This window comes from Myotis davidii, unplaced genomic scaffold (assembly GCF_000327345.1).
Source record: "Myotis davidii unplaced genomic scaffold, ASM32734v1 scaffold1, whole genome shotgun sequence".
NCBI classification, from domain to species: domain Eukaryota; kingdom Metazoa; phylum Chordata; class Mammalia; order Chiroptera; family Vespertilionidae; genus Myotis; species Myotis davidii.
In genome coordinates, this window is record NW_006294681.1 from 9,685,282 (window position 1) to 9,697,500 (window position 12,219).

Genomic DNA, 12,219 nt, shown 5'->3' on the forward strand with positions numbered 1-12,219 from the left:
GCACCGGGCCGGGCACGGGTTTGGGCAGCGTTGAGTCGTAGCCACCTGGGGGCCGGCGAGAAAAGAAGGAGAAACCTCTCCGCAGGATCAGTAAGGCAGAGTGACCCAGCAGGGGCCGCCCAGGAAGGCAAAGTAACCGGGACACCTAAAGGGCGCGCCACTCACCTGTCCCAAGAGATGGAGGAGCAGGAAAGCCAGGCAGAGGCACTGCGTGGGCAGACTGAGGCTCATGCTTTGCACACTCTGCATGCTCAGGCTTTTCCCTCCCGCGTTTGCAAAACGAGGCTTTCCACGCTGTGGATTGGCGCTGCTCACTTCCCTCCAGGTCCCGAGATCGCCTTCCTTCCCCAGCGCCACCGGCAGGTTTTATAGTGCGCTCCCCGGACGCGCACAAGCCGGTTGGCTGCAGCGCAGGGAGGAGGGGGATCGGCTGGGTGGGGAATGGAATGAACTCCGGGGTTGCCATGGCAATTGGCCTTGGGTGCTGCTCTCCTTAGGGCGCGGCACCAGGGCCTGCAAGTGCCTGTGTGTGGCGACCGGCCTGTCCCAGAGCGCCGGGAGGGGCTTGGGTGGAGTCCCCAGGCCGGGACCCAGGCAGGGCTCACTGAGCGAGCGCGTGGGAAGGAAACGCCCGTTTCCTCCTGGAAGCTGCTTTGCCTTCCCTCCGGACTAAGACACCGCCACTCCCCAGCCCACATCTCTGCCCTGGCGGCCCAGGCTGGGCTGCAAACGTGGGGCTCTCCTAAAGGGGTGCCTGAAGTTTGGGGCCATCTGTGGGGGCTTGGCCAGAGGCCCAGCGACTTAGTCATAAGGGAAGCATGAGCAAGCCTGTCACCGTTTAGGGCACTCTCTGAATGTGTTGTGGGAGAGGGGGAGGGAGAAAGGGAAGAAAAGAGGAAGAGAAGAAAGACAAAAAGGGGGAAACCCCAGAAAAAGAAAATAAAGTAAGTCAGCAATGATTGGATAGGGGATGCTATTGGCCAAATGGCAAAGTTCATTTGACTACTCATTCCAAGCCCCGCTGATTCCCAAACCTTCAATTCCGCAGTTTTTATAGGAATAGAAGCAAGACATAATAAAATAAAACATAAGAGCTTGAGATAAATACAAGCGTTCTGCCTGGTCGATAAAAACCTTGAAACACCTGTTGGATCACGGCTGATGCCCAACAGCCCATCTCAAAATGCAAGAGGCTTTGAGAGTTTATAGCCAGGTTCAGCTCAGCCACTGTCAACCCCAACAATCAAGGAAGGAATGTGGAAGGTGTTTGCTTTATTTAGGGAAACAAATCTCTCTTCCACCTGGCATCCACTTTCAGAATGTGGCTGCTCTGAACACTGGTCATGTCTCATGAGAAGGACAGCACTTTTAAAAAAATATATACTTTGTCTTAGCTGGTTTGGCTCAGTGGATGGAGCGTCAGCCTGTGGACTGAAGGGTCCCGGGTTCGAGTTTGGTCAAGTGCAAGTGCCTGGGTTTCCGGCTGGATCCCCAGTGGAGAGGGGGGCATGCAGGAGGCAGCTAATCAATTATTCACTCTCATCATTGATGTTTCTCTCTCTCCCTCTCCCTTCCTCTCTGAAATCAATAAAAATATATTTAAATAAATAAAATATACTTTTATTGATTTCAGAGAGAGAGAGAGAGAGGGAGAGGGAGAGAGAGAGAAACATCAATGAAGAGAAAGAATCATTGATTGGCTGCCTCCTGCACACCCGCTCCTGGGAATCCAGCCCGAAACCCAGGCATGTGCCCTGACTGGAATCTACCATGACCTCCTAGTTCATAGGTCAATGCTCAGCCACTGAGCCCCACTGGCCAGGCAAGGAGAGAACTTTAACTGCTCCAAAGGTGACATTACTTGTTGGATTAAAAAAAAAAATTGCTCCCCTGATTCAACTTTGCTGCTGCCACTGGGTTAGTTATGCCCAACTCTTTTGAGGGTACCCACATTGAAAAGACACTTTATAAGAAAAGTTACACAGACTGGTGATGTAATGCTAGACCTTGAAAAGAAATAAATTCCCTGGACTTCATCGGTCTCCAGTATGAAGTTCAATCAATGGCAGCTTGTGTAAGGGGCCAGGCTGCCCCTGAAACTCCTGCCACCTTGGCGATGAAGTCATTTCAAACGCCTCAGGAGAGTTCTCTGAGCAGCTTGGAACTTCCATGACATACTTCCAAGCAGCCACACATTCTGCTTTCTGATTAGTACTCAAAGCTTGTGGAAAGACCAAACAGTTAATTTGCGCCATGTCTAGGTTACTGATGTGCTCCTCAAGTGATGGGTTGTCATGGGGCCTCTGGTCAAGTGATGCGTCCACCTGACTGCCCAACAGAATCCACCAGGTGTTGTTTTTAAAACTGTAGATTCCGAGGCCCCACCCTTGACCCAATCAGTTGGATTCTCTGGTGAGGTCCCTTGGTAGGCAGCTTTTTAACTTTGAAATTTAAGCTGGTTTTGGGAAACTTACATATGGAGTAACTAGAGGTGCAGCTGATGGGGAGGCAAGAATGTGGGCCCAATTTTCAAAGTATGACTAGACAGAACAAGGAGAAACTGGCAACATTGAGGCTGGTCTGACTCTTCCTGGAAAGAGGGAGGCTGAGCCCGGCCAGCGTGGCTCAGTGGTCTAGCTTCGACCTATAATCCATAAGGTCATGGTTCGATTCCTAGTCTGGGCAAATGTTCTGGTTGCAGGCTCAATCCCCAATGTGGGGTGTGCAGGAAGCAGCTGATCAATAATTCTCTCTCATTATGGATGTTTCTATCTCTCTCTCTCTACCTCTGAAATCAATGAAAATATTTTTTAAAAAAAGATTTGTCTCCCCAGCACAAATGATCAAAATTGGTTATTCTTGTTTTTATCCCTCTCCTCACTCACAAGCATCCTTTTCAGAAAGAAAGGGACCCACTCTCCTTTCTGAACCTGGTGGACGGCCTTGGGTTTAAAGACATCTCCGGGCACGAGAGACGGTTCCAGAAGGCCCAGTGGCCGGCGAGGGAGAGGCCCTGGCGGCAGCGGGAAGCGTGGCTAAGCAATGCCAAGGGCAGCGCCTTCTTCCCCCGAGTGCACACCCAGAATAAAAGATCACTTGAATTTTATAAATGTAGACCAAATTTTAAAAGTAGGTGTTCAAATAGTGTTTGATAGTGTTTCAGGGGCTCTGCAGTTCTGTTGAAATGTCTGGAGGGACTATCCAGGAGTACATCACTAGACCTCATCTCTCTATAGAGAGAAGCCACTAAAATTGCTCCAAATGTACCTGTACTAGAGACACCATTAATTAGTTAATTCTTTCATTCATCCATTCACTTTCTGAATGCCAGGTACCTTGTAGGCACTGGTAGTACAGACAATAAAAAGTGAATTGTGTTGTAGGATGCAAGTGCAATGAGAATGATAGAGGCATTGTTTCAGGGCAAGCCGGCCTTGTTTTAGGGGAAGATGGGAAGACAGCATTCATATGAATGTGGTAATACAAGGCTACTAAATCTCAAATTCTTTCAACATTACATTGCCCAGCCAGATAATTCAAGGATGTGGCCAAAAATGAATGAGAAAGGAGAATTTCAGATTATAAAAAAATAAATTGATGCCATAACTGATTTGGCTCAGTGGATAGAGTGTCAGCTTGTGGATTGAAGGGTCCCAGGTTCAATTTCAGTTGAGGGCACATGCCTGGGTTGTGGCCTCGATCTCTGATAGGAGGTGTGCCAGCCAATCAGTGATTTTCTTTCATCTTTGATGTTTCTATCTCTCTCTCCTTCTCTCTTCCTTTCTGAAATCAATAAAAATATATTAAAAAATAAAAATACATTTTTTAAAAAAAGAAAGGGGGAGGCTGAGAGGAGAAATGCAAGTTCAAGGTAAGGATGAAAATTTCAAGAAGTCACACTAATGTGGGCTGCTACTCGGTCCTCTTGATTGTAAGTTATAGAAACCAAACTACTTTCAGCAAGAAGACTTGATTGGGAAGATGCTGTGGCATTTCACATAGTGACGAATAGGAGTGGTGGTGCTAGGCCCCAGAGGCACTCGGGTCTGGGCCTCAGAGCTATCAGGACTTCACCTTTCTATTTTCCGTGCTTCTCTGTGTGTTAACTTTGATCTCTCTCTGCGGATAAGTCCTTTAGTTCTCCCCACCCTCTTACCCTAGGACCTTATCACCACAGAAAGTATATCCTTCTCCCTAAGGCTTAATTTGCAAAATTCCAGGAAAGGAGTTGGATGAGCACATCCTGGGCCAATTGAAGGAGGCAGGACAGGTGAGGAGTGGGGAAGAAGGATAGCCCCCAGGAAGGAAGGAATTATTCTTTAAGAAGGAAACAAACTTGCAAAAACAGTACTGGAACACTCTTTTGTCAGCTAGAAATGCTCCTAGGTAAAGATTTCCTTGATAGAACAACTGGAAATTAGTGAGGCCACCTGAAGATGGTCTGTCAGGTCATGTTTGTGGCCTCCAGGATAGATTTTATCTTCTCTGGACACGTCACCCTCTTGCTTTTCTCCTACATCTCTTGACTCATTGAATAACGAGGCGGTGTCTGTCTCTGTATCTGTCTTATTTTCCTGGAGGACAGGGAGCCTGTCATATTCTCCATAACCCCCTCAGCATTGACTGCAGGGTGGACAAATGGTCAGCTATTCTTGGACCTTTTGAGATACTTCAAACCTGACTTTAAGCTTTGCCACTGCTCTGCATATGCCGAGGAAAGGAAAAACTGGAGGCTGTTGGTTCCTCAGCATCAGTAGAGGCTGAACTGGGTCTCTCAGCCATTAGCCATCTGCCTCTGACATGCACCTTCTCTGTCTTCCCTGGTACTGAGAGTCTAAAGCAGGGGTGGGCAAACTTTTTGACTCGAGGGCCACAATGGGTTCTTAAACTGGACCGGAGGGCCAGAACAAAAGCATGGATGGAGTGTTTGTGTGAACTAATATAAATTCAAAGTAAACATCATACATAAAAGGGTACGGTCTTTTTTTTCAATAGTTTTATTCATTTCAAATGGGCCGGATTTGGACCGCAGGCCGTAGTTTGCCCATGGCTAGTCTAAAGGATAGCATGCGGGCTGGTGATCTCCTGTTTGAAATGGACCAGGGGTCACTTGAGGTCTCTGGGGGGTCTGGGGACACCCTATTAGAAACTTCATGAATTGCTGGCTTTGGCTACCAACTGGGTTATGAGGTGCAAGTACCTTGGTTGGTTCATCTTTTCCCTTTCCTCCACCCCAGGTGTGGCACTCATTTCTCCCTCTCTGTCTCAGAGTTTGTTCATTGGCTTATATTCTTATGACTTCTCAGTCAACACATTGAGAGAAATTCTTACCTTTTCTAAAGGTAACATTTTATGCAGCTTTCCATTTGCCGTTTTTATCTTTTCCATTATATAAAAGGTTTAAAAAGTATGTTGGCACTTCTGTAGCAGACAAGAGGAATATAAAGCACAGAGCCCCGTTTTAGAAACAAAACAAGTAAAAAGCAGCGACTGCGATATTATCACCTCCAGGACAACTCCATCCCTCTCCTCTCTGTGAGCGCATTCTCTGTAAACTCATGCGTGGCTTCTTCAGTCATCGTTCAGCCAAGCCACATGTTCGTAGCTCTCGCAATGTGCCCCGTAAATCAGCCTCGCAGCTCCTTAATAATCCTGGGGTTCTTTTCTGAATTCCCTTCTCTGGGGCCCCAGGGTGTTGGTAGAAGACAAGGTAATTCCCATTATATGTTGTACAAGCCAGCCCTACTTGGTGTCCAGTTATATGGCTAATTTCAATCACACCCTCTTGTTTTTCTGACAGATCCCTTGATATCTTGCTTTTCCAAAAACAACAAAGGGCGGAGAAGAAATAGTGATGGGAGGTGAAATGTATAATTTTTAGTGTTATCGCCTTTGGAAATGTCTTCCTATTGCTCACCTTTTTAGAAGGTATTTTTAGTACATTTCTTAAAGAAAACAAAAAATCCAGGAGATTACATAAAAATAAATTCAAGCTAGAAATTAGCTAGACATGTGAGAAATAAATTAATTTACCCCCTGCTAAATGACTTTCTTATATGGAAATGGGCTCTTGGGGAGTCAAATCATTTCTTTAAAAGTATTTTGAACTGGATGGAGTCTAACAAGCTTATATACATGGGGAGGCAAAACAGATTTACACTTGTTCATATGGAAAATAATACAAAATTAATACATAACAATACAAGGATACACTCTGGGTTTCACTCACTCACAACTGTAAATCTACTTTTGCTCACCCCGGCATAGGCCCCATTCCCAGCCACCAGGCACCCGTACTGACCATTTCAACACCCAGCTGAAGAAAATGGCCCTGATGAGTTTTTTTCTTTGCGGATTCTTTATGGCTCATAACAGCTGGGCTGAGTGAAACCAATCCTGCTCCACTGACCAGGACTCTTTAAACCAGAAATTAGTGTCAGAGACCAAGGCACATGCATATGGACTGGACACAAAGTTAGCCGCTAGCTTCTCAGGAGTGCACCACCTTGGATGATGGTGGACCTGACTCATAAATGCTGGTGGCCACCCATGCTGCTGAAACAACGGAAGGGAAGTAGGCTCACTTGAACACAGCCAAGGTCCTACACCAATTCAAAGGATTCCTGCAGGAAGAAAAAAAAAGTGGATGTTTTCTTTTTGAGAGTCCCTATCTCCAAATGATGCCTCAGAGCCTAAAAAAGCTTATACAGCCTCTGCCACCCAATTTCTGAATTCTCAGTAACAAATCACCGAGACTTTTAGGAGAGACATGCCCATAGAACCGTGTTGTATTTGACAGTGTGAATAATCATAATGTCCAGGTCATTTATGGATAACTATTTTATACTTCATGGCATAAATCAAAGATGACTAAGATGTTTGCGTCCTCGCGGATTTTATAACATACAGTGGGGCCTTGACTTACGAGTTTAATTTGTTCCGTGACGGAGCTCATAACTCAAATTACTCATATGTCAAATCAAAAAGTGAACGAGTGAGACACGTGATGCTGGGCTGATGTTGTGGCGTTCACTGTAATGTTCGCTGCACCAACTAGTGGTGGGGTATCTGAAGCTGGCTCGTAACCCGAATTTTAGCTCGCAACTCTCGGCTCATACCTCGAAAAACTTGTTAGTCGGGACACTCGTAAGTCAAGACCCCACTGTAGTAGGAAAATGAAGTAATAACTGTCACGGAAGGCAGAATGTGATGATTCCCGTAAATAAACATAGGCCCACAAAAGAGGGTGATGTTAATTTCTTTAGCATGGGGTTCATGGTGGCTGGGGAGAAGGGAGTGTTGGGGAAACTATTATTGCACGTTCATTGTTTGTCTTTTCACTAAGCTGTATTGCCTCAAAGACTATAGGACATTAAGTTGGATAAAGCCTGGATAGGATTTTGAAACCTGGAGATGTGGGTTGAGCAGAGACAGTGGAACAAGGGCAGAAGGATGGGAAAATTGAAGAGAGGCATCATTTATCTGGAAGAGGGAAAAGTAATGGGACATATGATTATAAAAGTGGGATGCAGCTGCCAACTCTGGGAAGATTCTAAATGCCAAACTTTTCCTCCCAATCCCCTCCCTCTCTCCCTCCCTCCCTCTCTCCCTCTCCTCTTCCCCAATCAGTGCTCCATGTAGTAACATTATTCTTCAAGAATTTACCCTTGGTTACAGGAGGAGGTGAGTAGGGGTGAGTACTGCAGTTGAGAAGTGTTTGGAGTGGTTCAGGGAGAGATAATGAGGACACAGACTACAGATTGGCCAGGTGAGCCTTTACAGGAGCTCTGGCTGGTTGCTGAAAGCATGGGTAGCACAGATGTAAGATGATCCTGGGTTTTGACCCTAAATAACTAAATGGCTTGTGATAGCATTTTTGCGGAAACTGAACAGCTTATGTGATGAAACACGTCTGCCAAAAGATTGCCTGTTTTCCAATTTTCAAATATAAGATTGTGTTCTAGATCTTAGAATAGTTTCCCAGCCAGTTTCTTTAGGAATACCCATAAGTCCTTCTTCTTTAGGATTGCTGTTATGCTAAATAAGATGATGCACAGCTTTCCCTGCAGACCTTCTCAATGGGGTTCTGAGAGACTTAAGTCCCAACACCGTGAGGCATCCATTTAGATGACTTAACTTCTATTCTCTGCATCTTGAATGGTACTAGCATGTAGCACACACCATGGGGAACCATGGGGCATCTCAGACAAAAGTTAGAATCGGTATATTATAAGATTTGGGCTCAGGCAAGGTGATTTTGAAGATGATTCAAGGAAGTGAGTTTTGTTCCAGATGGGGTGCTGACAGGAGACAGGGCAATCCCCCCAATGGTTACCTTAACAATCTTTATGGCAGAGGTGGGGTGAACAAAGCACCCAGAGAGTTGTTGCTGGAGAATAAATGATAGTTGTTCATGTCACCAGGGCCAGGGGGAAGCCCAGCCATTTTTAAGGTCACACAGTATTTTTATTTTTACCTCTGTCACACGTGATTATGAAGGGGTCTCATCCTGGACAGTCCTCATCAGATGCTGATATTGTGTAAAATCCACAGCAGAAGAAACTCACAACCTAGCTGGTGGCAAGAGATGTCAGGAGTCAGGGCTGCCTTTTCCCCTCTCGCTCTTTACTGTTGCCTAGACATCGTTTTGACTCTTCCTTTGAGATGAGCAGAAGCAGACTTACCAAAGCACAGGTTTGAGTAATTTATGGCTGTGGATGCATATTACCAGTTTGCTTTTCAGAAGTGTGTATCAATGTACTCTTTTGCTGGCAGTGTGTAATACTGGGATAAATGTTGAGCAACTTTCAGAAAGCCTGTATCTTCAATGGTTGGGTGATTTGTTAGAGAGTGACCCAAACCTTCTGTGTTTTTAATGGTTCTACCGCTCTGGGTCTCTGTTGTTAGGTCTTACTGCTGAATGGTCATATGAGGAGGGGTCATTCATATTTACCCTGCCCACATACTCGTCCCTCTCCCCCCAGTAGCAGACCTCTTTCCTTTTTGTTCATTGGGATCAATAACTCCCACCAACACTGGGACTACTTTTTTGTCCTTATCCCATCCTGCCCATTTTATCCTCCTCATGTCAATAATCATGAATTGGTAGAGTTCCTCCCTTTGAGTCATTTTTTCCCCAGGTTAAATGGACAACAAGGTGTCATGAATCAAACTGGTCTTCTTCATGCTCTTTTAGATGCTCCTGTGTAGAGCTGAGCTTTCAGAAGCATCCCTTCTTGCTGGTGCTAGCCTGTGTGTACCAGGTTATCTGTAGGTCAGCGAGAACAGTGGCTCTCAGGTAGTTTTGACCATGACACTCAATAAGAAATGTTGAAATTTTATATCATGAACAAATATGTATAAATGCATCTTCACATATACACACATCAGCCCCCACATTTATAAATATGCATATTGCAAATACATAGGACTACATGATTGGAAAAAAGTTTCACAAACATGTCTTTGCTACATGCCTTGTGTTTAAACCCCCTAAGTTAATGTTTTTATGTCTTAGTGATAGAGGAATGTCCCCTTGATTAGGAGTCAGCAAGCGCTAACATATAATAATTAATTCCTACATTCTTACTTTTCATCTTATATTCTTCGTCTTAGATTTATTTTTTTTGTAGCAAGAAATTTTAACTTGTTTGTTACAGCCCAAACCTGAGTCCAGCTACTCATTACTCACTCCCAGAATTCAGACTCTGTGGTAAATTCAACCACAACCAAAAATTCACCTTGATGTAAAATGATGCTTACTTCCTCCTTAATTAGATACCATCAGCATTTATTCTCATACATATGTTTCCATATTTTAGCCCAAAGCTTGGCAATTATTTTACGAATTGTAAATCTATGCTTATTTTTTTTCTGACTTTGAGGAATGGAGGGTTAGGGCAGGAAGAGAATTGGATACCCTGGGCAAGACTAGAATTTCAGGTAAAAGAAGAGACCTGTGTTAAGTAAGGGAGAAGACACCTTGTTAGACAAGGAAGAGGTGTTCTTTCAGCTGCTAAGGTATTCTTGGTGGGGTCTGTGGCCCCTCAGCTCTCAGGTCCTCCCATTTCCAATTCCACTTATCAGCATCCAGTCCCTTCCTTATCTCCAGGATACTGCTCAGGCTATGACATTGACTCTACCGATATTTCTCCGTTGTGAAAAAATTCATGTTTTGTTTTGTTCATCAGTCTTGAAGCTAATAGCAGTGAGATTCTTTTAGCTCTCTCTGTTATGAGGTTGCCCTCTTTATTCTGCTATCTCCTCAATCCTACGCAAAATGGGAACTTTTCTCACAGGCGGACAGGAAGGTTCAATATTGAAATAGACAAATACCCATTGTCTATATATTATGAGTAATTTTCTAGTTTGTCATTGGCCTTTAATTTTGATGATTTTTTGGTGTACAGAATTTTCTTTTAAATGTCAACAATTTATAGATACTCCTTTTGTGTTTTTCTTCATTAAGACAATTATTTTCAAAAGTTTAAATCTTTCAATGGAAAATATCAAGGTTTTTTGAAGTTAATTATTATGAAGTAAAATTGGACTTAGTCTAAAAATGTCAAAGGCTATATAATTATAAGGAAAAGTGGTCTTCTCCCCTACTCCTCCTCAACATTAATTTGTATTCTTTTAGCTGTATTTACTTTCCAGTATTTGCCCATGTACCTTTCAGTACTGTACCTCTTTATGTAGCTTATACTGCTATTTTTTTCTTTTTCAAATTTGTACATTATTGACTTTCTTTTTGGGAAGATGAGGACTCGGTTTTCTTAAATTATAACCACACATATTTCTATGCATCCTTCTCACACCCCTTTCCATTTTCCAAATCCACATCACAATTTCTATTTAAATAAATACCATTGACATTATTTTACTAGGTTAATATGAGTTATAGTTGACAATGTACTACAATTGCATGTCAGTTCTTATAAAACTTAATGTTTTTTGGGGGGAGTTACAGACTGCTTCATCTTCTTTATTTGTTAATTACTCATTAGTAATTAGCTTCAAATTGTATGATTAAATTGTAGAAATTCTCAAAAAAGGTCCAAGAACTGCAGATAAACTACTAGTTTCCTTTCTTTGTTCTTGACTACATCTCACCTGGAGCCCTGCAAGCTCTTATTCCAAATTGGAGGTGCTTTTCAAATCTGCTCATTAGGGGGCATGCAAGAAGCAGCCTATTGATGTTTCTGTTTATTATTCTCTCTTTCTCTCTATTAAATTCCTAAAAAATATTAAAAATTAAACAAACTAAAAATTAATTTTTTATTGAATATAGGAATAATAGGTATTTCTTCAGTGAGCTTTGATAGGTTCTGTCTTTCAAGGAATTTTTCTACTTCATGTAAGTTGTTGAATTTGTAGGCCCAAAGTTGTTCATAATATTCCCTTATATCCTTTTAACATCTCTAGGTTTTATTGTTTGTAGCCTCACCCAAGTGATTTAGAGAGTAAATAATTCTTTTTTATTTTAGTAGTCATTATCTTTATTTATTTTTATTTTTTTAAAATATATTTTATTGATTTTTTAAAGAGAGGAAGGGAGAGAGATAGAGAGTCAGAAACATCGATGAGAGAGAAACATTGATCAGCTGCCTCCTGCACATCTCCTACTGGGGATGTGCCCGCAACCCAGGTACATGCCCTTAGCCGGAATCGAACCTGGGACCCTTCAATCCACAGGCCGACGCTCTATCCACTGAGCCAAACCGGTTTCGGCAGTAGTCATTATCTTTTTACTTCAATTATTTAGCTAAAGAATTAGTATGATTTGTTTTCTCCTAATGAGATTGGGGATATACCTTTTATTTAGTCCTAAAATTTTTCATTGAAATTTTATATTATATATGTTTATTATAAGAATAAAATTTGACATTTGCATTATGCAATCATATTTAAAATAACTATTTACATAACATTATCTTCAACGACAGCTTCAATGATGATTTCTAATTCTTTTATGCCTTGACCTCCCCTTTTTTCCATTTTTCACTTTGACTAATTTCTTAGTTTACCAGAGGGAGAGGTGAATTGTATAGTTGCTGAAAAACCTTTGCACATGAAGTCCTTTGTAGCTGAATAATAACTTGGCTGGACATAGAATTCTTTGACAGCAGAATTTTTATTTTAGATAATAATATATTTAGGTAGAGCTATTACAAGCACTAACTATATATTAATTCATTTAATTCTTCTCTGAGATAGCTC

At 42.7% G+C, this 12,219-nt stretch overlaps 1 protein-coding gene across 1 annotated transcript in view; it reads right to left on the minus strand.

The window, feature by feature from the left end:
- Nucleotides 1-360, minus strand: part of NOV (nephroblastoma overexpressed) — a 7,722-nt gene extending 7,362 nt beyond the window's left edge. Inside the window, exons 1-2 of the mRNA XM_015567410.1 lie at nt 166-360; nt 5-45 (exon numbers count right to left, since the gene is read on the minus strand). Coding sequence (XP_015422896.1) covers nt 5-45; nt 166-249 — 125 coding nt within the window. The 5' untranslated portion in view covers nt 250-360. The remainder of the gene's footprint in view (nt 1-4; nt 46-165) is intronic.
- Nucleotides 361-12,219: the final 11,859 nt, after the last annotated feature.